This window comes from Podarcis muralis, chromosome 15, assembly GCF_964188315.1.
Source record: "Podarcis muralis chromosome 15, rPodMur119.hap1.1, whole genome shotgun sequence".
Lineage (NCBI taxonomy): Eukaryota > Metazoa > Chordata > Lepidosauria > Squamata > Lacertidae > Podarcis > Podarcis muralis.
The window spans coordinates 13,046,148-13,071,734 of NC_135669.1; the positions used below are offsets into that span (position 1 = coordinate 13,046,148).

General features: G+C 44.7%; 1 protein-coding gene across 1 annotated transcript in view; it reads right to left on the reverse strand.

Moving 5' to 3' along the window:
• The window catches only part of LOC114585371 (sperm surface protein Sp17), an 88,794-nt gene that overhangs the window by 29,492 nt on the left and 33,715 nt on the right, over positions 1–25,587 (reverse strand). Inside the window, exon 5 of the mRNA XM_077919737.1 lies at positions 1,219–1,422. Within this exon, the coding sequence (XP_077775863.1) occupies positions 1,222–1,422 (201 nt within the window). The 3' untranslated portion in view covers positions 1,219–1,221. The remainder of the gene's footprint in view (positions 1–1,218; positions 1,423–25,587) is intronic.

Sequence of the window (25,587 nt, forward strand, 5' to 3'; positions counted from 1 at the left end):
TTGGACAGACAATGCCACAGTTACACACAGCTGGAAACTCACTGAATCTTCCATTTAAATCAGAGTTGTGGAAACTGTGGCCCTTTACATGTTGCTAGACCTCAACGCCCATCATTCCTGTCATGTATTCAGTGGTCTGTGTTTGCCTGAGCTTGAGTCTGGACTAAGGATTCTGAGCTCCTCTGGTCTGATTCGATACATGTCGTCTAATCACAGAACATTTCAGGATTTGGGCCTCTGTCATTGGCCCTTGAACTCTGAGTCGTGATTCGCAGTTTGGAAATTTAGACAGCCAATCATGTTGTGAGTGGGATTGGCCCAGGCCTTCAGAAATGTATATAAGCAGTTGCTTGTCCTCTGTTTCCCAGTTACGTAGTTCAATAAAAGTTCTTGCTGTTATCACTGTGTCTTGCCTTGTGGGAACCCACCTACACTTCAATTCCAACCATTGACCATGACAATGGTCATAGACAAAGGTCAAGGATAATGGGAGCTGGGATTCATTGATATCTGGAAGGTCACAGGCTCCCTGACCCTTTGTTAAGAGAATAAAGGCAGGGATTACTGCAGAGATGGGGAACCTGTGGCCTTCCAAGTGCTGTTGGACTACAACTCCCAGCAGCAGCAGCCAGCCTAGCCAATGTCCAGGGATGATGATAACTCTTGTCTAACCACATCTGGAGCCCCACAGGTCCCTCATTCTTGCTCCAGACCACAGCAGCTTATGCCACCATAAATTGTTTCATCTTTCAGGTACCACAAGACTCTTAGTAGGAAGGTAAATTAAACTAAAAGGTAAAGGGACCCCTGACCATTAGGTCCAGTCATGACCGACTCTGGGGTTGCGGTGCTCATCTCGCTTTATTGGCCGAGGGAGCCGGCATACAGCTTCCGGGTCATGTGGCCAGCATGACTAAGCCGCTTCTGGCGAACCAGCGCATGGAAACGCCGTTTACCTTCCCACCCGAGCGGTACCTATTTATCTACTTGCATTTTGATGTGCTTTTGAACTGCTAGGTTTGCAGGAGCAGGGACCGAGCAACAGGAGCTCACCCCGTCACGGGGATTTGAACCGCCGACCTTCTGATCGGCAAGTCCTAGGCTTTGTCGTTTAACCCACAGTGCCACCCACGACCCTAAATTAAACTAGGTACATGCAAAAGAATGGCCCTCAATAAAACAAACAAGTAAGCTGGGCTGGGGCATTTGTGTCCTTACCACTTAATCTCCATTGCGTAGGTCCCCCGCACGAGTGCTGCTCGTGCACTCGGGGTCCTTGCTTTTGCGCTCTCCCCCTTTGATCTTCTTCCTAGTCATATGGCCACGGAAACTGGCCTGGATCTTGGCGGCAGCCGCATTGGCACTGGGGTCATCCAAGGGAATATCCATGATGTCTTCATCCAGCTTGGTGCAAGCCCCTTCCTGCGAGAAAGGGAAGGAAGCAAAATAAACACAGGAGGTCCTCAAGGCATCAGGCACATTCTTGTCAGGGACGAAGGAGAAGTACCAACAAAAGAAGAATGGCAGATGAAATTGACGGAATATGCGGAGATGGCGAAATTGATGGGAAAGATCTGAAACCTGAAAGATCAAGTATTTTCTAAAGGCTGGAGTAAATTTGTAATTTATTTAAAAGACCACTGTAAACAGTTAAAATCTTTGGCAGGGATGTAAGGACAGTTGTAATGTGGAATTATTTATGATTATCATGGTTATTTAACAGATGGATAATGGTAAAAGATGCAGCAAATTTAATCTTAAACATGGAACTGATGGAGGGAAGGAAGGAGGTCCAAAGGTTCAAAGACCCTTGTACTTTAATGTTTGAAATTGTTATGTTAAAATGATAAAACTGTGGGGGAGGGAACAATTAAAAAATTAAAGAATAAAAATAAAAGTTCAGACCACCATCTTGATTCAAAATGTCATTCAATTGTATCCAGAAATAGACGAAAACCTGCTCCTTGGTCTCAGGAACCAGCATGAACTGACAGCTTTCCAAGATATGGCTTTGATGTCATTCTGGACCACGGCTGTTTCTTGTCATATTATTCAAAGCAAAACAAACAAAGCAACCAACCCAGGAATGAACTAATGTTCATTTATCCCTGAAGTTCTCGTCAAGGGCTGTTTGTGCTAACGTTAATTACAGCTTGGTGCTGACTTCAACCCACCATAACTTCAGACTGCAAATAGCTATAGGTTTGTTGGAAATGACTAGGCTTTGTTGTGGTTTTGTGAGACAAGTGTGAGATTGTAATTTTTCTCTCCTTTCAAAACAAAAGAGGCAGCCAAGATTGAGGTGAAAAGCAGGAAAGGAAAGAAAGCAGCTTACTGTGTTCCTATGAATGGTTCATATCTCATAAGACATTATGTTACTCTAGCATACAGGACTTCATCCCAGGACATGTCACCAAGGAGAACAGTTCTCTATGAGAAGGCATTCCTTATTTGAATGGTTCTGTGGTTCAAGTCTAGTTCAAAGATCAAGATATCATGAAAAGGGAGAGCAGGGTGCAGACTTTGAGCTGCTCTTCCACACCTGGATTGTTCAGGCCAGATGGCAGGTCCCCTGGCCACAGTCCTCCTCATTAAGGTGAGATATAATTTAAATTCTCTCTAGGTCTTCTACTCAGCATGGGATACGATCAGGCCAAAGCACTCAATGTGTAGCAGTCATAGAGCGCCAATTGGATCTAGCCAGGACCCCAACTTTTATCAGCAGTGAATCCACCAGGTACTCTTCCTCCCCCATGGCATATCTAACTAAACTTGAAGTCCTAAGCATTGGAGGGCCTTTACCCTGGCACGATGTCACGCCCTCCCCTCGGCTGTCATTGAAGGTCAATGGCTTATTCGCAGGGACAAGCCCCTGTGACTCTGGACAAATAGAAACAATAGAGCATGTGCTTCTCCAGTGCCTATACTATAGAGACATTTGTATTAGCCTCACCTCCCCACTACTCCATAAGTACCCAGGGCGCACCAGACAATTCTATACCTCCCTGCTGCTTTCATATACCAACCCTGCTACAACCTACAATGTTGCCAGATTCTGCACAGCCACGTTCAAAATTCATCGTGTGATGACCTGTGCCGCAAACTAGATTTAATGAACACTCATATCAGAGTGCTCTCTAAATTGATAGCTACAGTTTTTTATATACTAACCTTTTATGCTCTTGCACATCTGTTTAATGCTCCTAACCCTTCTTTTAGATTCTTTCAGCTTCTTGTAGTCTTTTATACAGTGGATGCTCGGGTTGCGAACGTGATCCGTGCGGGATGCACGTTGGCAATCCGCAGTGTTCACAACCTGCGTCTGTGCATCTGCGCATGCGTTGGTTGCGATTCGGCACTGTGTCATAACAATTATGTTTTTTATATACGTTGGAAGCCGCCCAGAGTGGCAGAAAAAGAAGAGGAGGAGGAGGAGGAGGAGGAAAGTAGGCCGTCCCTATTTGCATTGGAGAAATGTTGGAGGGTATGATACTGCCTACGGAAGAAAATAAACATCATGGCTAGTAAAGCTAAAGGTAAAGGACCCCTGGATGGTTCAGTCCAGTCAAAGGCAACTCTGGGGTTGCGGTGCTCATTTTGCTTTCAGGTCGAGGGAGCTGGCATTTGCCCACAAGCAGCTTTCTGGGTCATGTGGCCAGTGTGACTAAACCGCTTCTGGTGCAACAGAACACCATGACGAAAACCAGAGCACATGGAAACGGCATTTACCTTCCCGCCACAGTGGTACCTATTCATCTGCTTGCACTGGTATGCTTTTGAACTGCTAAGTTGGCAGGAGCTGGGACAGAGCAATGGGAGCTCACCCCACGGCGGGGATTCGAACCACCACCCATCTGATCGGCAAGCCCAAGAGGCTCAGTGGTTTAGACCCACATGCCCTTTTACCTTTTACCTCATGGCTAGTAACCACTAACAGCCAGGACCAAGTAGAACAAGCAAGGGGGAAGCTTTAGCAATGTATAATGATGTCTGTGTGAACATATGCCTTGAGTAGCGATCCACAATATAAGCATCGGGTGCTGTGACGTATTGTATTTATAACTGTTTCCTTGTTTCCACGTGTGAAACAGTGGGACATATGGAACACCCTAGCCCAGGCTCCCCTTGTATCCATTTTCAGGAATCAGATTATATAACACTAGCCCTACTGCCACTGGATCGGAGGAGTTGTACAAGAAAAGCGTTTTAGAAATAAAAAACCTAGCCTCCTTCTCTCCCCCCCCCTTCTTTTTGTAGTCATCTAGAAAGCCTCATCGCCCCAAATTCTGACTCACATTACGCCTCATCTGGGAGAGAGGGTACAGAAGCAATTCTGCCAAAGAAGCTAAAACACCATAATGGGATAATTGGTTACCTGCCAGAGTTGAGTTGCTGACAGCCAGCCATGCTAACTTGCACGCATGTGATATTCATTGCTAAATATATATGGCACACACCTGAGCATTGTCTATGAAATGGCACTCTCCCCCCCCCCCCAACACACCTCCAGTGCTGTTCCTAGAGCTCTCGCGGTGCTAAAATAGAACTATGTCTTTTAAAGAAAAGCGTCTTGCTGGCTTCAATCTGTCCTAAAGATTTAATTGATCCGAAGCTTCCTTTTTGGCTGAGTGGCGGAGGAATGTATTCTATGCACAGAGTGTTGCCTAGCTGCATAGGAAAAATGTTTCCTGTTCTAAAAGATTAGATTTCTGCCATTCTTACACACAGTAACACAATTGTAGGCTTTTTTTCCTGCCCACAATTGAATCACTATGATTGTTTTATCGGTATTATTGTCAGGATTCTGGCAGGGGATCAATTGAATAGAAGCCTGTATAATTAGACTTTGCAACTTCTGGACCTTCATTTATCCACAGACACCAGAAGGAAGCACAGAACTTTTTTTAAACAGCTTTAGTGTCCAAACCTCTTTTTAAAGAGATTGTGTCCAAACTTCTTCTTTCAACCTTCCCCCTAACGTTATCCTTGCAACAGCATTGTGAGGTAAGCTAACTGGGAAATTGTGAGCAAGGATTTGAGTCTGAGATCTAGCATTTTAACCTCTGTGCTAAAGTGGTTTTATGTCTCTGACCCCAAACTATAAAGGTAAACAGGACCCACAAGCATGGGCAAGTCACACCCTGACATCCTATGGCCCAGACAATTGTCTCCCTTTTTGTTTATTTTTTAATGCATTAAAAATAGATCAAAACTACAACTAATCCATAATGTTTTCTATATTTCATTAATGTATTAATGAATATTTATACCCCACATACGAACTGAAGTTCTAGAGGTGTCTTACAATATATTTAAAACACAATTAAACAGACAGTGATGCAAATGTCGAAATATATTTTAAAAATTAAAAAACTGTCCAGTAGCTCCTTAGAGACCAACTAAGTTTGTTCTTGGTATAAGCTTTCATGTGCATACACACTTCTTCAGATACAAATGTCGTTACAGCAGTACAAGGTGTGCATAAGTCCTGTCCCCCCCACCTTGTACTCAATGTTCCAACAAATGCCATTTTGTAGCTGAATCTCCTGGCTGTTAAAGCAGCTAAATGTTAGTGCCACCAAGTCTAGGAAGTCCTCACTGGGTGGCTCCTGCTGCTGCTATGGAGGCTCCCACCGTGGTCACCCACTTCTGGGAAGCCCAGAAACAGAAGATGACAACATTAAGGGACCCCTGACCATTCGGTCCAGTCGTGGCCGACTCTGGGGTTGCAGTGCTCATCTAGCTTTATTGGCCAAGGGAGCCAGCGTACAGCATGACCAAGCCGCTTCTGGCAAACCAGAGCAGCACACGGAAACGCCGTTTACCTTCCCTCCAGAGCGGTACCTATTTATCTACTTGCACTTTGACGTGCTTTTAAACTGCTAGGTTGGCAGGAGCAGGGACCGAGCAACGGGAGCTCACCCCGTCACAGGGATTCGAACCGCCGACGTTTTGATCGGCAAGTCCTAGGCTCTGTGGTTTAACTCACAGCGCCACCCGCGTCCCTTGATGACAACATTAGACCTCCCCTATTGCTTTTCCCCAGCAATATTCAGAATCAGAAGCAAGACCCCTCTGGTCCTGAAGGCAATAAACAACCATCATGACAAGTAGTCATTGGTAGGCTTATCCTCAATCAATTTGTCTCACCCCCACTTTTAAAGCTAAGTTGGAGGCCATCACCATATCTTACAGTAGCAAAATTCATCATTTATCTATGTGTTGTGTGAAGATGTGTTTCCTTTTGTATCTATTGAATCTCCTACTCTAAGGAATCTATTTCTTGGGGTCGACACACAGCAGGGGAATAGATGATTTCCTCAAAATGCTTTCCATTGCAACATGCAAACAGTGTTGAATCATAGACACCTCCAGAGTCTTCATTTCCTAGGCTAATAACAGACTGCTGAATTACACAGAGCTGAATGGCATCTCTTAGGGTTTCGCTCAATGCTACAGTAGCAACATAATAAATAGGGCATCATATAAATGTAGTGTACAAGGTGTTCCCCTAAGCCACTTAATTTCTAGTTCTGCAAGTGTCACAAGTGACTGTGATCATCCCAGTCCCATCTTTAAATCCTTAGAGCCAATCCCTCTATCTACCAAGACACGTTAGGAACGCAGGAATTTCGGAAGCTGCCTTATAAAAAAATGGCTAAACATGCTAATTTGGGTTTCACACGGTAGCTTATTTCCCCCCCACATTTCTACATCATTCTGCTCATTTTTATTTTTCAAAGTTGTCACAAAAACGCACCGGAGAATTTTTGTATGCAATTTTGCCTAGCATATACAGTGTCACAAAGCAATCTTCCTTAATATAGCACATTTAAAAATGTTATGTTGACTATTACGTGCATTTTTACACACACGTTAGTATGTGAAGTTTTCTACACATAAGTTGGCTGGAGTACTGCGCTGCAAAATTCAGGGAAGTGGAAATTTCAAACGACGGCTGTGCTTCGGTTTGAATGTTGTTTTGGGAACTGTGAACTAGATAGATCCAGCTTTAAATGCGAACTGAATCGAATTTGTCACTTATACAGAACCAAACTGGTTTATATTTTTGACACTGACTCTGGGGTTTCAGGCGGGTGTCTTTTCTAAGCCTTACCTGGAGATACCAGGGATCAAACCTGGAACCCTTTACATGCAAGGCGTGTGCTCTGCCAGTGAGCTACAACTCTCTTCCCTGCAGTTAGTACCAGGGCAGCAGACAGGGCAGCAGACTCTTCCCACTATAGCAAAATGTAATCAGTTCTACATTTGCATCTGTACATATAAATTAGCATGTGTCGTTTTTAAGCAAATCAATGTCCTATCAATTTATCATTGCTTCCACTCAGTCTTGAGACATCTTGTCTGCTTCGGGTCCCACCAACACATAAACCACTCCTACTTTTGGGAAAGATTTTGGTAGCTTTTGCAGAGCCTGAAGCCAATAGCTCCAGGAAGGGGGACAATTCATCCATCATAGTCTGCCTTAAATCAGGATGGATAAAAATCAATGATTATTTTTTAAAAAAAGAAAAAGAAAAGGAGATTTTTAATTTAAATTGGGGTTTTTTATCTAAATTGATTAAATGGTGGAATCCATTCATTTCAACAGGTCAGCTATGAGTAGAAGTTTGCTGGATGTGTATTACTAATATAGCATTAACTGATTGCTGCTAAGCAGCTGGTTAGAAATCTTCCTCAACTGTTTTCCTTTTATTACCAAAATCAAAGGGACTAGAGACCTACTTTTTGAAAAAGCTTTGTACATAGAAAGTTCCAGGTTCAATCCCAGCATCGCCAAGAAGGGCTGGGAATGTCTAAAGTCATGGAGAGCCACTGTAGTCTATGTAAATAATATTCAGCTAGAATGACCAGTGGCCTGGCTCACTATAAGGCAACTTCCTATGTCCCTGGGTTCTTCTTCTCCTGCACAACTTGAGGACGAATCCTGACAAGACAGAAGTACTGTTTTGGGGGGACAGGGGGCAGACGGGTATGGAGGACTCCCTGGTCCAGAATGGGGTAACTGTGCCCCTGAAGGTGCGCAGCTTGGGGTTCATTTTGGACTCACAGCTGTCCATGGAGGTGCAGGTCAATTCTGTGTCCAGGGCAGCTGTCTACCAGCTCCATATGGTACCCAGGCTGAGACCCTATCTGCCCGCAGACTGTCTCATCAGAGTGGTACATGCTCTAGTTATCTCCTGCTTGGACTACTGCAATATTCTCTACGTGGAGATACCTTTGAAGGTGACTTGGAAACTACAACTGATCCAGAATGCAGCAGCGAGTCTGGTTACTGGGAGTGGCCGCCAAGACCACATAATACCGGTCTTGAAAGATGTACATTGGCACCCAGTACATTTCTGGGCACAATTCAAAGTGTCAGTGCTGACCTTTCAAGCCCTACACAGCCTCAGCCCAGTATACATGAAGGAGCGTCTCCATCCCCATCATTCAGCCCAGACACTGAGGTCCAGCGCCGAGGGCCTTCTGGTGGTTCCCTCACTTCAAGAAGTGAAGTTACAGGGAACCAGACTGAGGGCCTTCTCGGTATTGACGCCCGCCCTGTGGAACGTCCCATCAGATGTCAAGGAAATAAACAACTATCTGATTTTTAGAAGACATCTGAAAGCAGCCCTGTTTAGGGAAGTTTTTAATGTTATATGTTTTATCACATTTTTAATATTTTGTTGGAGGCCTCCCAGAGTGGCTGGGTAAACCCAGCCAAATGGGTGGGGCATTAATTATATTTATTATTATTATTATTATTATTATTATTATTATTATTATTATTATTATTACCTTGATACACATGGCATACAAGCATTTAGAGATAAACATGATACTTTTTCTCGTCATCCACCCAAGGCATCTCAAGAACTGTTCAAGGCATTTCAAGAACTGACAGCGACTCACAGAAACAAAGAATGCAATACAAAATGCAACACTTCAAATCAGCACTGTATGCTTATAAATGCGATCATACGCTACTGTAAGCCCAATTACTTTGACGGCACTGTAGCAGCATAAATGATCCGCCACCCTTAAAAACCTGCTCATGTTTTAAACCTGTCATTTATTTTATTTTGGTTTTATTTTAAACCCATCAAACTGTTGAAGGCTTGATTTTTCTGGAAGCTATTTTGAGGTGCACTTAGAATGAACCACGCCACATAGTAAGCATTGGCTGCGTTGTATCGCATTTTTCTCCATCCTGCGTTTGGCGCATTAACATTACACCACTGGGAATGGTTACATAAGCCCATCTCCTTTTGGCGTGGTGACCATCGTTCTTAACACCCCTGCTATTTACGACCCCTGAGTGGGCTTCCATTTTTGATGCTCAGAAAGCCTCGTCTGATTATTGGCGGACAACTTTGCTCTGCCTGTGCAGAAGAGGAGATGGACAGACAGCACGTAAAACTGCTATCTTTTATCCAGGCAAACGATGTACGGTCCAGCTGTTTGCTGCATCGGTGAGACAATACAAGTGGGACAAGAGGGGGTTTATTGATTAGCAGATGATTCACGACAGGAGAGAAAAAGTTACCGTACTGGCCTGAATATAAGCCACACTCCCCCCCCCCCCAAATTCCAACCGTGAAAAGTTAACATGCTGCTTAAATTCGCGACCTTACAAAAATTGGCTTTTACGATATCGCTGCTGAAACAGACATATGGTAAAACAGAACCAAAAAAATGTTTTATTGCCGATTTGGAAGCTTGAGACTGTTGTGGAATTAATTCTAATGTCATTCATCACTTCCCCTGTATTCTAAAGCACAGTATTGGTTTTTTATTTGCACTGACAGTGCTACGAACAGGTGTTTAAACCACCTGCGGGTCCTCTCCAGTATCAATAGGATTTTCTTCTACATTTGCCATTTACGGGTGTGAGTGCCTGGGGAATCGTAGCAACCGAATAGCAATTTGCTGTTTTAGCGATTGTACGGTAACTTTTGCGGGCTTGCAAGATCAAAGGCTTAAATGGGCTCGGAGTTACAATTCTACCAACCGCAATGACTTTCAGCCTGTAACCCAATTTTAAGGGAGCAGCTTATATTTGGGTATTCTCCCCCCCCCCCGAATTTTAAAGGTGCTTCTTATTTGCCAGTGTGGCTTATATTTGGGCCAATACGGCAACTGTCTATAGAGCACGTAATTAACTTATGGCATTCACTGTGGCAAAATGTGGTGATCAGCACCAGCAACAGGTTTGAGGGGGCCCTATGCAAAATGGCCACTGGCATTGCCCCCACCCTGTTAGCTAGTACTTCTGGGACAGCACTCAGAACAGCTCAAGGTGGTGGGTTTGGTCTAATTACCATTTTAATTTCCCAGAACCCCCCACCCAAAAGGATGACTACATTTTGGTTTGTGCTTTGTTTCAGGAAGTGCAAATCAGGAAATTTGCCTTTAGGTTCAAACTGAATCAATTTTCTGCCCAATTCCTAGTCGCTGCATTGGCTATCCCTGCTCTAGAATAACCTTGATACATAATTTAAAGACTTTCTCTCTGTTTTTCAACAGTGCAATGTTACTTGATAGTTAACTGATACAGAATGGGCCCTCTTGGTCTAATCTGATAAGCAGAATTGGGGCGCTGCTAGGTTCTTAAAAGATTCAATGCGCAAGCCCAGAGACAGACATTTGCATTAACATTGCACAGACTAATTGATATGTGCAGATGCAAATCTAGAATTTAAATGTCACAGGAGAGAAGACAAAGCAACTAATTTCCCATCCATATCTTCAGATAAATTCTACAATTAATTTGCACCCCACCCAGATCAGTTCCTCTTCAATTCATTTACTCCTGGTTAATTAACCCAACAGATCCTTCTCCACATCCATTCTATTCTTCTTCAACAGCTCCCATTTGTTGGCTTCTCAAATTGTCCCTAGATGAAGTCAGCTCAAATTAATTTATTGATGTATTCCCCCCCCCCCCACCCTGGTGAGACCATCCACCTCACTCAATTTTCCACACACTTCTTACCCACCCAGAAACTGTCAGGGCAGTTCAAGGTGGGTTCAAACCTTTTTCTAAGAATGCCCATAGCCAGACTCATTCATGGAAAGATGGCATTTAGACCTCTGTTCGTACAGAAGGTTTGTGGGCATTCTTTTTATAGATGGTTTTAAATGGTATGTGTTCCCATACACCTCTGCTGTCATACTTTCATGAAAAACTTTCTAGATTGGATTATTCCATTGCCCCTGACATTCATTTCTCTGAAGGCCCTTGTCCCAGAAATGTGATGGTCTTACTTAGTAAGGAAAGCTGGCTATAACACCATACCCTCTCTCAGGTGAAAATAGGGACAGCCTATTCCATAATAATTATAATTATGATAATTAATGTAATTACAATTATTTATACCCTGTCCATGTGACTGGATTGCCCCAGCCACTCTGGGCAGCTTCCAACATGTATAAAAACACAATAAAACCTTAAACATTAACAAAAACTTCCCTACACAGAGCTGCCTTCAGATGTCTTCTAAAGGTTATATAGTGACTTATCTCCTTGGTTTGGGGGTTGCGTGACTCTATACCCTCCAACATTTCTCAGATGAAAAGAGGGGCGTCCTAAGGAAAAGCGGGACATTCTGGGATCAAATCAGAAACCAGGGTGGCTTCTGTAAATCCATGACTGTACCTGGAAAATAGGGACACTTGGAGGGTCTGTAACACTTGGTCACAATTCCCCACATTTTGTGGAATGGCTCAGTGTGGTATAGCATCTGCTTCGCACGCAGGTGGTCACAGGTTTAATCCTGGCATCTCTGGGTTGATTTGGGAAAGACTTCCTGTCTGAAATCCAGGACAGCTGCTGCCGGTCCGTGTGGATAATACTGAACTAGAAGTACCCAATAGTCTGACTTGTTATAAGGCAGCCTCCTGTGTATGGGGACTAATTATCAGTTTGCATTTCTTAGTGCAGAAAGTGTTGTTCTGATGTGTAGAGATCTTTCCTATTCTAATTAATACAAGAGGGTTCTGGAAGCTTCTCTGTGTGAAAGAAACAAGCAGAAGGTTCATGATGTTTGGGTTATTCGTTTAGAGAAGCTGAGTACAGCTGGTCTAAACTAGTTCTGGTATCTCCTCTGTCAAAGTCATGCTGACTATAATAGTAAGGCCAGAAGGAGCCTGGGTTTCCCTCTTTCCCTCTTTCCTTCTGGTGTGCTGTTCCGTACACAGTATGCTTAGTGTTAAGGTTTAGACGTATTATAAGTTATTGCAAGTTTCAGTTAAGTCTGCTGCAACTGGATTTCTTATGGACAGGGCCAATCCTGAATGTATTGGATTTGTGACCATTGTGCTCATTTGCCTTCAGTAGCAGTAAAACTCTGGATGAAATATGAACTGCCTCTGGTCTATTTTTTTGGAAATTCTGCAACGTGTTTAGGTTTTTACTCTGCTAACTCATAGGCGCCGACTCCATGGGGCTTGAGGGGGCCCGAGCCCCCTCAAAAATTCGTTTGGGGGGGCTCTGCCCCCCCAATAATCTCCGGCGCCCCTCCAGCAGAGCGCCATCGCCGCCCCTCCCCCAGCCCAAAATGCACAGGGAGGGGCGGGCTGCATGCCTCCTGCCCTCCCTCCCGAGCAAAAGCTCCACCCAATTTCCTTTGGAGCTGATTAATAGGCGCAGCACGCTCTCCCCTATTCGCTCACGAGGAGGCGCCGCCACTTTATTTGCATATTCATGAGCTTATTTATTATTCATGAGCTTTCCCGGGCCCCCCCAATATTTTTTATAAGTCCGCGTCCCTGTGCTAACTACACGCTGGAGTTCTACTCTGGATCAATACTGAGTAGAATTCCATGACACTAATGCCCTGGAGAGACATGATGTCAAGGTCACTCCAGGAAATTAGAAATATGGCTTGCAGACCTGGGCAAGAGGTGTTGGTGACAGTGGACCCTGCCAGGGAATTGGGACCCCTTGCAGCTGCCCAAGGAGGCCAGAGTCTGACTCCGTGCCTGGTCACAGCTAATGATGAGTTACAGGAAAATAAGGGCAGATGGAGTGGGATGAGAATGCCAGCAACGATATTTCTAGGAAATGCTATTACATTGCATGGGGCACGTCTCAGTGCAGAAAGGTCAACCCGCCAGAAGCACTTGTTCAGAACTCAAAGACAAAACTCATCTTCCCACCTGATCCCCCTAAATGCCTCCACGTTGATGTGCCCTTTTGTTGAGACTCACCTGGTGGCTTCTTTCAACTGCATTGACTCCACTGTAGAAACAGCACAGAATCCTGGGAACTGTAGTTTAGCCCCCCACAGAGCTACAGTTCCCAGTACCCTTAACAAACTACAATTCCCAGGAGGGGAGAAAATGTGCTTTACATGTGTGGTGCGTGTGCAGGATTTTTTTTTTTTAAATTGCTTCCTTTTTTCTGGAATGGCTCCCTTACCTTTAATAACCAAGACAACAAGAAATCCAGCCAATGAAGCTGTATCCACTGGTACACTGGGAACATTTTCTCCAAATCTCTGCCTGTCAATCGGATGCATTTTGTTTGTTTGCGATCATCTACTCTGAAAACTGGCATCATCATGTAGGACCACCTACAGTGGTACCTTGTGTTACATTACGCTTCAGGTTACAGGCTCCGCTAACCCAGAAATAGTACCTCAGGTTAAGAACTTTGCTTCAGGATAAGAACAGAAATCATGCTCCAGCGGCCCGGCGGCAGCAGGAGGCCCCATTAGCTAAAGTGGTGCTTCAGGTTAAGAACAGTTTCAGGTTAAGAATGGATCTCCGGAACAAATTAAGTACTTAACACGAAGTACCACTGTATAGGGAAAGGACTGCAGCTCAGGGACAAAGCCATGCTCCGATTCGATTCCTGACATCTCCGGTTTAAAAGGATCAAGTGGCAGATGGCGTGAAAGGTCTTGTCTTCACCTCAAACCCTGGAGAGAGTCACTGCTAAGTCAGAAAAAACAACCACTAAGCTAGGTGCAGAAATAAGCTGATGATATATAGCAGCTGATTTATGCAGAGCAAACCCCTTGAAGGAACAGGACACAACAGTTTTTTTCCTGGACAGTTGGCAATCCTCTACAGAAGACAGACAGACAGGTGGCCAGACAGTTGGGCATCAACTTGCCCACCACAACTCAGCGGATGCCTCTAGAAAGGTCCTGAGCTGCCCTCCTTGCAGCCAGCGGCGGAGGAAGCCACTTGGGCGCCTGAGGCGGCGTGCCCAGGGGCAGGGTGAGTTGCCCATAGGGGTGGGGCGCACTACGGGGCCTCCAGAGTCTGCCTGCCTCCTCCCACTCCGCCACCCTACAGTTGGGGGGGGGGCAGCAGGCAGATTGTTTGAGCAGCACAGAGCCTGCACGCGCCCAAGCCAGTGCGTCTTTCCCAGGAGAGACGTGTGGCTCGGGCGCACTGCAGGCCTCACAGTGAGTGCCGCCCAGCATTTTGTCATCCCCCTCAGTGGTGACACCCGGGGCAGCCTGCACCCACCTTCCTCCGCCCCTGCTTGCAGCCCATCCCCCGACACTGGGCATTCAGTGAAGTCCCATCATGTGGACATCACCATCAAAGATATCAGAAGAGCCCTATGTTAGCCTTCCTGGTTTCCATGCTTGGAGAAGGGAGGCAGGTGGTAGGCAGCAGAGGCAAGGCAGAGCAGTAGCAGGGCCAGAGGGCCTGCGGGTGAGGTGTGGGGATGATCAGATGTCCCCACTTGCTCAGATGTGGGCCTTGTCAGGGTCCCAGCAATCCCAGCCTTTCACACCTGTTCTCTGCTGGTGGCACATTGTGGAATGCATCATTCAGATCTGTGCCAGTGTGCTTAAGGGAGGAGAGTAGCTGAGTTAAATGGTCCTGCTTTGGGGTCCTTCTTAAAGGCTCTGTTAGAACTTAACTCCTAACCATCCATCCATCTTTCTTCCCCTCCTTTTTTTTTTTTTTTTTGCATTTAATATTTGTTGATTTTTTAAGTACAGTGGTACCTCTGGTTACATACGCTTCAGATTACAGACTCCGCTAACCCTGAAATATTACCTCGTGTTAAGAACTTTGCTTCAGGATGAGAACAGAAATCGTGCTCCGGCGGCGTGGCAGCAGCGGGAGGCCCCATTAGCTAAAGTGGTGCTTCAGGTTAAGAACAGTTTCAGGTTAAGAACGGACCTTCGGAACAAATTAAGTACTTAACCCGAGGTACCACTGTATACATCACAATTATCATTCTCCATCAGAGACATACAGAAGAAGAAGAAGAAAATACTCAAACGTTGAAAATGAAATAATATTCTGTTTTAAAGTATTAAGACTTCCCTCCACCCGAACGTGGGTCCTCTACAATTCTATATTAACTGCATATTGAATAACATCTAGTTTATATTTATCCAGTACGTCCATATGTTATGTCACATTTCAGGAGTCATTCAAGGCCTGCCAAAGATTCCAGATGTTCACAGTGATCTTTTAAGGATTATCTGTATTTGTCCCATTTTGTGATAAATTTTTGGTCGTCATGATTCCTAACTTTCCCCATTAGTCTGGCCATCTCGGCATATTCAAATAATTTTGTCTGCCATTCCATTTTTGTCAGTATATTATCTCCTTTCCAGCACTGGGCTGATAGCAGTCTTGCAGCCGTGGTTGCATACATAAATAACATCCTCAAATCTTTTGGTATATCTATGCCTATAATACCTCAGAGAAAGGCTTCAGGTCATTTTGGCGAAGGTTAATTTAAACTTCTTTTTTAGTTCGTTGTAAATCATATCCCAAAATCCCTCCCCCTCCTTTTCTTTTGGTAATATATTCGTGCTGAAGAAAAGGAGCTGTGCCTCCCTCCAAATTGGAAGGCTGCCTCCACAAATAAGGCACACAGCCCTGCCCAGCAACCCCAGCAGCCCACACACCCTGACAGCGAATGCAGGCAGACAATAAATATAAATAAGCAAAGAAGGTGGCACAAAGTTCTGCTTTCTGCAGACAAGTCGCCTGGCTTCCATCCCACTTAATGCAATGAAATACGACTCTGCCAGCCATCTCCTAATTGAAATTGCTGAAAACCAACCCGAGTCCCTTGGGAGCTGCTGGCACGCCGGCACTGACATCCCCTGGCTTGGCAAATAGGATCACGGGAAAATTCCAACAAAAGCTCTAAGTGAGCAGATCGCGTCCTTTCCCCCATCTAGCTCTGCAGACGTGGGAGAATTTCTGGGTCAGGCTGTTAGAAGAAATCCAGGCTTCTTCTTGACGCCGATGGGTTTCAGTCGATGGGGACTCAACTCTCATTTTACCTTGCAAGTCCAATAACCTTTGGAGAAGCCTTTTCCAAGCTGCTGCCCTCCAGATATGGTTGGAAGGCAACTCCCACCAGACCCAGCCAACAGGACCAAGGACCAGGAATTGAAAGCCACAGCAGCTTGGGGGAAGGCTGCTATCGTTTTTCACATCCCTAAATGCGATAAAACATCAAACATTAAAAACTTCCCTAAACAAGGCTGCCTTCAGATGTCTTCTAAAAGTCAGGTAGCTGCTTATTTCCTTGACATCTGATGGGAGGGCGTTCCACAGGGCGGGTGCCACTACCGAAAAGGCCCTCTGCCTGGTTCCCTGTAACTTCACTATTTGCAGTGAGGGAACTGCCAGAAGGCCCTCGGAGCTGGACCTCAGTGTCTGGGCTGAACGATGGGGGTGGAGATGCTCCTTCAGATATACAGGGCCGAGGCCGTTTAGGGCTTTAAAGGTCAGCACCAGCATTTTGAATTTTGCTCAGAAACGTACTGGGAGCCGAAGTAGGTCTTTCAGGACCAGTGTTATATGGTCACCAGTCTAGCTGCTGCATTCTGGATTAAATGTAGTTTCCGGGTCACCTTCAAAGGTAGCCCCATGGAGGGCGGGGTATGTGAATACTTGCCAGTGTTGTGGGATGTGCAGCTGCATTTGCTGCCAGCACAGGGATGGGAAATGTGTGCTCCTCTAGATATGGTTGGACTCCAGCTCCCATCATTCCTGAGTACTGGCCATGCTGCTTTGGGGCTGATGAGAGCTCAACCATAAGTCCCCCATCCCTGCCTTAGCATCTCACAGGTGACAATGGAAACATGCACATCCCACCAACACATTCCATTCACAACAAAGGGGATTTCAATGAAACAACAGGGAGAATTTCATAGCATGAGCTGCAGCACAGGGGTGGAGAACCTTTTCCACCCTGAGGGCCACAATCCATTCACTGCAAGCTTCCAGGGGCCACATGGCAGTGTGGCCAGAGGCAAAAGCAGGTGGAGCAACAAATGTGAGTTTTACCACCGTTTTGCATAGTAGGCTGGTTTCTTCACACACACCCCTCTCTCCTCTATCCAGGCAAGCAAGAAGCATTGCCAGAGCTCAGAAGCCTATTCCAGTCAGGTAAAAACACCAGAAAAGGGTGTGAAGCGAGGCTGGCAAAGGAGTGTGAGAGCAAGGGTGGAAGTAGGCTTGGGGGAATTACCAAAGGCCAGATAGAGAGTACCAGCCCCGTGGCTCCCCACCCTTGGGAGACAGTGTGGCATAATGGTTAGAGTGTTGGACTAAGGACCTGGGAGAGCAGGGTTCGAATCCCCACTAGGCAGCCTTGGGCCAGTCACCATGTCTTTGCCTAACCTAACTCACAGCCTTGTTGTGAGGATGAAATGGGGAGGAGGAGGACCATATACACCACCTTGAGCTCTTTAGAAGGAGAAGAAGATGTGGTATATAGACGTAATAAATAAGATTGCATCAGAAATCTTTTCTTTGGACTTTTTAAAGCAGGTGATGGATTACCACCAATCAGAGAAGCCGTAGCAGCAGATTTCCTGGCCTAGATGATCTTTGAGGTCTTGTTTAGCTCCATGATTCTACGAAGGAACGAAGCCCACAGGAACTTACCTTGTTCAAGGGCCCCCCAAGCCTCAAACTGGCATCACCCACCTTCTCTGCTGTTAAAAAATGCTGAACGCCCTTCTCCACTCTGATAAATGCCATATCCATTGATTATGCAGTGAATGAAAAGTCAAGAGCATGTTTGTCCTTTCCAGTTAAAGATATAACAGAGAAACATATTTGCTCACACAAGATTGCCCTAGAATATGTTATCAACAGTTAGTGAAGTGGCCGGACGTATCTTCTTCACAGTTCCAATGCACAGGCATTTATCTGGATGTAACCAGGGGCCTCAAGATGCATTCACCCAACCACTCAGTTATCTTAGACTTCTCCAACCCCTGGGAATGGACCTGAATCCTGAAAAGGGGGAACAACTATCAACTCACACTCAGAAAATTTGAACACAGCACTCCTCAAAGGAGTCCTAATAAGCAGGAAATGATTGTGGGCATATTTCCAGTATTGTTTATAGTTCCTTAAACTAGGGATGAGGGAATCCGTGGCACCCGCAGCCAACACGGTCAATGATTGGCCACATGTTCCCCATCGCCGCCTTAGCCCCTTTGCCAACAGAACGTGTGGACATACCAACAGGACTTTTCTGTGTGTAGATTAGTCTCAAAATCAAGGGTAGCCAACAGAGTGTTGCACCACAACTTGCATCGCTGGTCATGCTGGCTGGAGCTTATAGGAGCCAGAAAACCAACATTAGAAGGGAACAGTGTTGGCTACCCTTGCTCCAAAGGTTGAAAAATGAAGGAGACCCAGGGGAGAAAGCTTGCAAAATATGCATGTTCTACCCAGCGCTGCCAGCCTTCAAATGCTTTTCGTACCCAAAAGCGCAAATCCGATTTAAGACTTCCAGCAGTCCAAAGTTCATTGTTTTAGTGTTTCTTTCAAAGGGGTGAAAAAAAGAAAAACCCTGATCCGTGAATTTAGTCAGCGGTTGCTGCTTGTTCTTCTTTCTCAGCCCCTTTATATATATAAAAGAGCCATTATTTCCCCTCATCTCTTTTTCTCCCCAGTACAGGAGCAGAAATAAGCAGCAAACTCCCACACAGAAACTAACAGTTCTGCTGGTCCTGTTATTGCTATTTCCACGCTTAGCTTTCTGGCAACTAGAAATCGCTGTGCCATGCAGAGCAACCAACTTAAAAGATCCAAAAGACAGACTCCTTTTATTTAAAAGATTGCAATAAAAAAGTCAATGCAGCACATCTAATTTAAAGTTATTAAATAGGCTCAGGGCAGCTGGTAGAATTTCCTATCCATCGGGGGGGGGGGGATTCCAAAATGTCACAGGGTTCAGGCACATGGTGTGCCATGGCTGGTTGCCTCGTCCACAACCATCTCAGAGCAGGGATCTTTCAGACCCTAAAGAAAAGACCCTAAAGAAAAGGTGGGCGTGTTCCCCCTCCCCCTGTGCCATATCAATATGAGAGTAGATTCAGAGACAACTCAGCACTTGATCACAGACTGCCATTCATAATAGTTCAGCAATAAAAACGAACAAAACAACCTGAACTTCAATCTTTCCCCACCAGCTTATTACATTCTAGCATGATTTTTTCTTTGCGCATTCCAAAATATAAAATAATAATAATAATAATAATAATCTACAGATGTGTACGTACATTACAGCAGTCCATCGTGGGTGCCAATCTGATTAAGAGTTCCCCAGCCAGCAGGAGCTAGATACACCCTGGGAAGGCAGAGATCTGTTTCCTTCTCCACTTACGAGAACTTGCTTTTTCCCTGCTGCCTCCAGAACAGATCTTTCCGTAGGTGCTGAAGTTGAGCAGAGCTTATTGCCTACGTAACCCACTTACTCTCAGCTGGGGAGCCTATCAGACCTACTCAGGCAGCTCCAGTTCTCCTCTTGCTTTTTAATTTCTCTCTCTCTCTCTTTCCCCAGCTTGTTTTACAGCAACTCCCCTCGCTTCTAACACCCTTTAAATACTTAAAGAGACAGGCAGCCCAGTTGGCATTGGAGAGCTCTTTGTGCCATAGAAACACAATCAAGAACAAACAGTACCCAGCTCGACATAGAATGGCCAATTCCACAGGTCTCTAGCAAGTGCCCAAATTATATTGTCGGTTGCCGGTGCCTGATCAGACACCAGAAAAAGAACCAGGAGGGCGGTGCCTCAAATATGAATAGCTGTATTGGTCCCAGGGCATAGTATGAAGACACATGATGCAGTGACCTTACTGAAGCTAAGCAAATCTGCATCTGGCAAGGTCTTAGAGGGGAGCTGGCCTGCAGACTCAAAACCTCCAATAGTCCCTATTTTCTAGGGACAGTCCTGGATTTACAGAAGCCGTCCCAGTATCTCATTTGATTCCAGAATGTCCCGCTTTTCCTTAGGACGCCACTATTTTCATCAGAGAAATGTTGGAGGGGATGAAGTTATGCGAACCCCTAAGCCAAGGAAATGAGTAGTTTTACAACCCTTAGAAGGCATCTGAAGGCAACCTTGTACAGAGAAGGTTTTTTATGTTTAATGTTTTAATATGTTTTTTACATATGTTGGAAGCTGCCCAGAGTGGCTTGGGCAACACAGTCAGATGGGCCAGGTATAAATAATAAAATTATTATTATTATTATTATTATTATTATTATACCTCTGGTTACGTACTTAATTTGTTCCGGAGGTCCGTTCTTAACCTGAAACTGTTCTTAATCTGAAGAACCACTTTAGCTAATGGGGCCTCCTGCTGCCGCAGCGCCGCCGGAACACGATTTCTGTTCCCATCCTGAAGCAAAGTTCTTAACCCGAGGTACTATTTCTGAGTTAGCGGAGTCTGTAACCTGAAGCTTATGTAACCTGAAGCGTATGTAACCCGAGGTACCACTGTATTATAGAATAGGGTGTCCCTATTTTCATCAGAGAAATGTTGGAAGGTATGCAAACTGTGTGTTCAATGCCTTGAGACTGATCATGGAAGAAGGGATATAAATACAATCAATTATGCCATAAGCTATTATTATGATTATATCCCACCTTTCCTTCAAGGAGCTCAATGAGGCATACACGGCTCCCCTCCTCCTCACTTTATTCACACAACAACCCTGTGAGGTGCATTAGGCTGAGAGGCAGTGACTGCCTCAAGGTCACCCAACCACCTCCATGGCTGAGGGGGGATTTGACCCCCCCCCATGTCCTAGTCGTCCAAACCTCTAACCATTGCACCACGCTGCCTTTCTTATGGAGTAGTAGAGCCCCGTCTCTTCAGGTGAGTGTGAAGCATCTGCCCAGGCGGCTGCAGAGGGGGAAATGTAAACATGAGATAAAATGCAAAACGTGGCTGTCTAGGGCAGGTGTGGGGACCTTGCTGAACTGCAGCTCCCATCAGCCCCAGGAAGCATGGCCATTGGCTAGGGATTGTGGGAGTTGTAGTTCAGCAAAATCCGGAGGGCCAGAAATCCCCCACACTTGGTCTATACTGTTGTGTGCAAACTTCAAACGTGTGCAAGACAAGCAGATGCCCACTTTTGAGAGAAGCATGGCAGAGATAGAGCACGCACTCCAGTTTCCCTCTTCCTAAACTGTTGCAGGTTGCAGGCTCATGCATGCTTCTCTAGGAGCCCCTTGATCTCAGTGGCACTTATTTACGTGGGGAAAAAATGCATTCAGTTACACTGTTAGATGGATTTTTGAGGGCGAAAGGCCTAAGCCCAGCTGTATAAAGATACAGTGGTACCTCAGGTTACATACGCTTCAGGTTACATACGCTTCAGGTTACAAACTCCGCTAACCCAGAAATAGTGCTTCAGGTTAAGAACTTTGCTTCAGGATAAGAACAGAAATCGTGCTCCGGCGGCGCGGCGGCAGCAGGAAGCCCCATTAGCTAAAGTGGTGCTTCAGGTTAAGAACAGTTTCAGGTTAAGAACAGACCTCCGGAACGAATTAAATACTTAACCTGAGGTACCACTGAACTGGATTTCTCCATTGATTTCTTATTAACATGTGTCACTTCCAGGCCTGGGAACTTTTGAAAATAGCTTCTCAGCATGAGCCAGGAAATGACCTATGAGACAGAGAAGTGGTTCTCTCTGTTATCTACTCTATAAGTCTTTTGATCTCTTAGCAGCTGCTCCATCCCATTCCACGCCCCACCTGGCTCTCCTGTTGTTGTTGTTTTCACTCTCAGACCCTAAATATGCCATGCCATTCAGTACATAAAGGACTTTTTAGGAGCCTCCTCCTCCTGCGTTTTTTCTAAAGAGACTTTTTTGTACTTTTGCAAACCTTCGGGTTCCCTCAAGCCTGCCTGTACCTTCCTCTCCTGTGTGGGAGAGACATGGTTTGTTTTAACGTTAAGATTGCCTCCTATGTCCCTAACCAGTTAGTTAAAAGTTGCAGCCCTAGTACAATGGTACCTTGGTTCTCAAACACCATGGTACTCAAACAACGTGGAACCCAAACAGTGTTCTGGTTTGTGAACTTTTTCGGAAACCGAACTTGTTCCGTTTTGAGTGTTAGGCTTCCAATTTGAGTGCCAGACTTCCATTTTGAGTGTTACACTGAGGTATGTCTGGTTTTGCTATTTATTTTGCGTTTTTGTTTTTGCGGCTTCGTTTTGTTTCTGTGACTGTGTGGAACCCAGTTCAGCTACTGATGGATTGATTGTGTGACTGTAGCACATTGTTTATTGCTTTCATTTTATGGATCAATGGACTCGTTAGATAGTAAAATTCATGTTAAATTGCTGGTTTAGGGGTTGTTTTTAAAAGTCTGGAACGGGTTAATCCGCTTTGCATTACTTTCTATGGGAAAGCACGCCTTGGTTTTGGAACGCTTTGGTTTTGGAATGGACTTCCAGAATGGATTAAGTTTGAGAATCAAGGTACCACTGTAAAAGGTTTTGATAAGTGTCCTGCAAATTGTCGGCCACTTTAACAAAGCAGTAAAACACAGGTTTGCTATTTCATGAATACCAGAAGGTATTGGACACCAGGAGAACTGGATCCAAGAGGGATCACTATGCCTGAATGTGTGGTGTTCCTGGGGTACTATTCCCCAGATAACCAGGATGGTGGGTGGGAGGGAGGGAGGGAGTGTGGCCCCGTGGTATAGAGCTTGCCCTGTATTCAGAAGGTCCCAAGTTCAAGCCTAGCCAAATGTATAGGAAATTACTGGAACCAGCACCACTGCCTGAGAAACAGGCACCAGCTAGACAGGACCATAATGGGCAAATAATCTGCCCCAATCACTTCCTGTACTTGTGATATCAAGTGGAATTCTACAGAGATAGTTCAGACACCGGTGGGTATCTTTAAAAAAAGAAAGATCATAGCTTTTTTGCTTCAAGCCTTTGAAACCAAGACAAATACACCCACACATCAAAGCAGCCTTGTGGAACTAGGACTTCATTATATAACAGCTGTGACAAACTGCAGCTGACCTTAGACTAGTGCAGAGATGGGGGAAACTATGGCTCACCAGATGTTGCAGGACTCCAACTCCCATCAGCCCCAGCCAACAGAGCTGATGCCCAGGGATTATGGGAACTGTAGTCCAACAGCAGCTGCAGGGCCATAGGTGCCTTAGCCTTCAAATAGCCACTTGCTTAAGTCCACTTGTGGCATCTGAATATAGACTGCATTTTTAATCAAGACTTATATTGGCTTATATCTTGATCAGGTTCCTAAATTAAATGGGCTTAGATTTTCAAATGTTTCATGCCAGCTGCTTAGAGAACCTTGGCAATGTTTTTCCTCCTAGACAAGGGGCCCCTTGATTTATAGCAGAAAACAATTCTCAAAGTCGTAAAAAGGGAATTACAGGCTAAGAGCGAGGACATTGACCCTACATGTTACAGAAGATAAAAAAGCAGAGATAAACATAATTAGGAATGAGTAAATAGTAAAATAATACCAATGTGCCTCCCAGTAAAATGAGCCAGATCTTCTTCCTAAGGTTAAAAGGTCAAGAGCAATGGAGAAGCATCTAGCTGGCAGAAAAAGAGCATTTTTGGGAAGTCTTTTTTAAAAGCTGTTTCTTTCTTAAACTGAGAGAGTTGAAGGGCAATAAATGTTGGAAAGAGCTAATGGGGAAAGCAGCTGGCTGAGGGGGGGGGGTGTAGACTGAAGAGGCTTCTTTTGAAGCTGTTTTTTACTGAGTTCCTTTTTCTACTTTACAAAGGCCTTATTCCTTTTAAGAGGCTACCTGTGTTGTGTATTAAGTATATTGGCATAGATGTAATTATGCAAAGGATTTAAGAAATGCTAGATTCTTATTTCATATAGTTGTAAGAGTTGTATTTATCCTGAAATTAAGTCAGCCACCAGCCTAGCCCCCCTGCAAGACAGGAAGACGCCAGCGAGCACTCCTGATATATAGTTGTCAGGCATTTGTTTAGAAACCTTCAAATGAAGGAGATCTTTCAATGTTGATGTGAAACTCAAGATCCTTGACATATGTTTAAGATAAAAATTTAAGATTAACCATTTGTTTTAGAAGGCAATAGGGCAAGGAGGGCAAGAGGTAAGCTGGTAATTAAGATTCCTTGTTGAGACACATGTAAGATATATTACTACTTATTTGTCATTTATAGATGTAACAATATATAGCTCTTTGTGTTCCATATAAGGACAGGAGGATATGGGTGTATCTTTTAGGATTGGTTATAGCAATCAGCCAATAGGAAATCCAACCAGGCTGATTGGACAGAGGCAGCCCAAGGAGGAGCAAAGGGGGCTGGATTAAGGGAATATAAGTGCTGGCCATAATGGCAGAAGGCCAGGCCAGAGCTTGGTAACCATATACCACTGTGCCTCTCATTTATTTGTCTGACAAATAAATTATTATTTTAATTTCTCTATTGCTGCGTTGAATATTTCATTCCAGCTAAGCGTTAACCACAAGCAGGGTGCTACACACTTACAGTGCAAAGCTTTCTGTGTCTACTCAGACATACGTGGGCCTAGGATTGCAGCCTTTCATATGGCGGATATAGATCTGAACCAAGTGCAGTGAGCCACTGAGTGCCAACTGCATACCCTCTAACTCTCCCTATTTTCCAGGGACCGTCCTGGAATTACGAAAGCCACCTGGCTTCTGATTTGATACAGAAATGTCCCTATTTCCTTTGCCAGTGCTGTCCCAAGCAACAATAAAACAATGAACAGCATGGTGAAACAATGACTACTGCGATCGACACAAGGTAATATCACCAAGGCAACTATCAGGGGGGGGGAAACAATAAACACCCATAAAAATGGCAAAAGGAGCTTCTTTCGCAAATAGCTTTTATCTTAAACAATAACAAACGCAGAAAATAAAGACTTCACTTGTAATATATGAGTGGTTCAGCACTTATTTCTTCTTCTTCCAAAACAGATTTTATCTTGAACAATTGCAAACGCAGTAATAAAGAGTCCACTTTTGAATAGCAGTGGTTCAGTGCTAAGGAACATTAAAATTAAAAATACGTTGAGAATGCATAATTAAGACATAACTTTGTAGTAAATAATATACAGGAGAAGACAGTATGTAAATGCCTTAAAGCAGGAGTATATCTACAACAGGCACGTCCAACAGATAGATTGTGATCTACTGGTAGATCACTAGACATCTGTGGTAGATCACTGGTAGATCACCGGCTCTCCCCCAAAGCAGCTCAACATTTTTGCCCCCCCAAAAAACAGGGCTTTTCTCCTCCCTAAAAAAAACTCAACAACTTTGACCT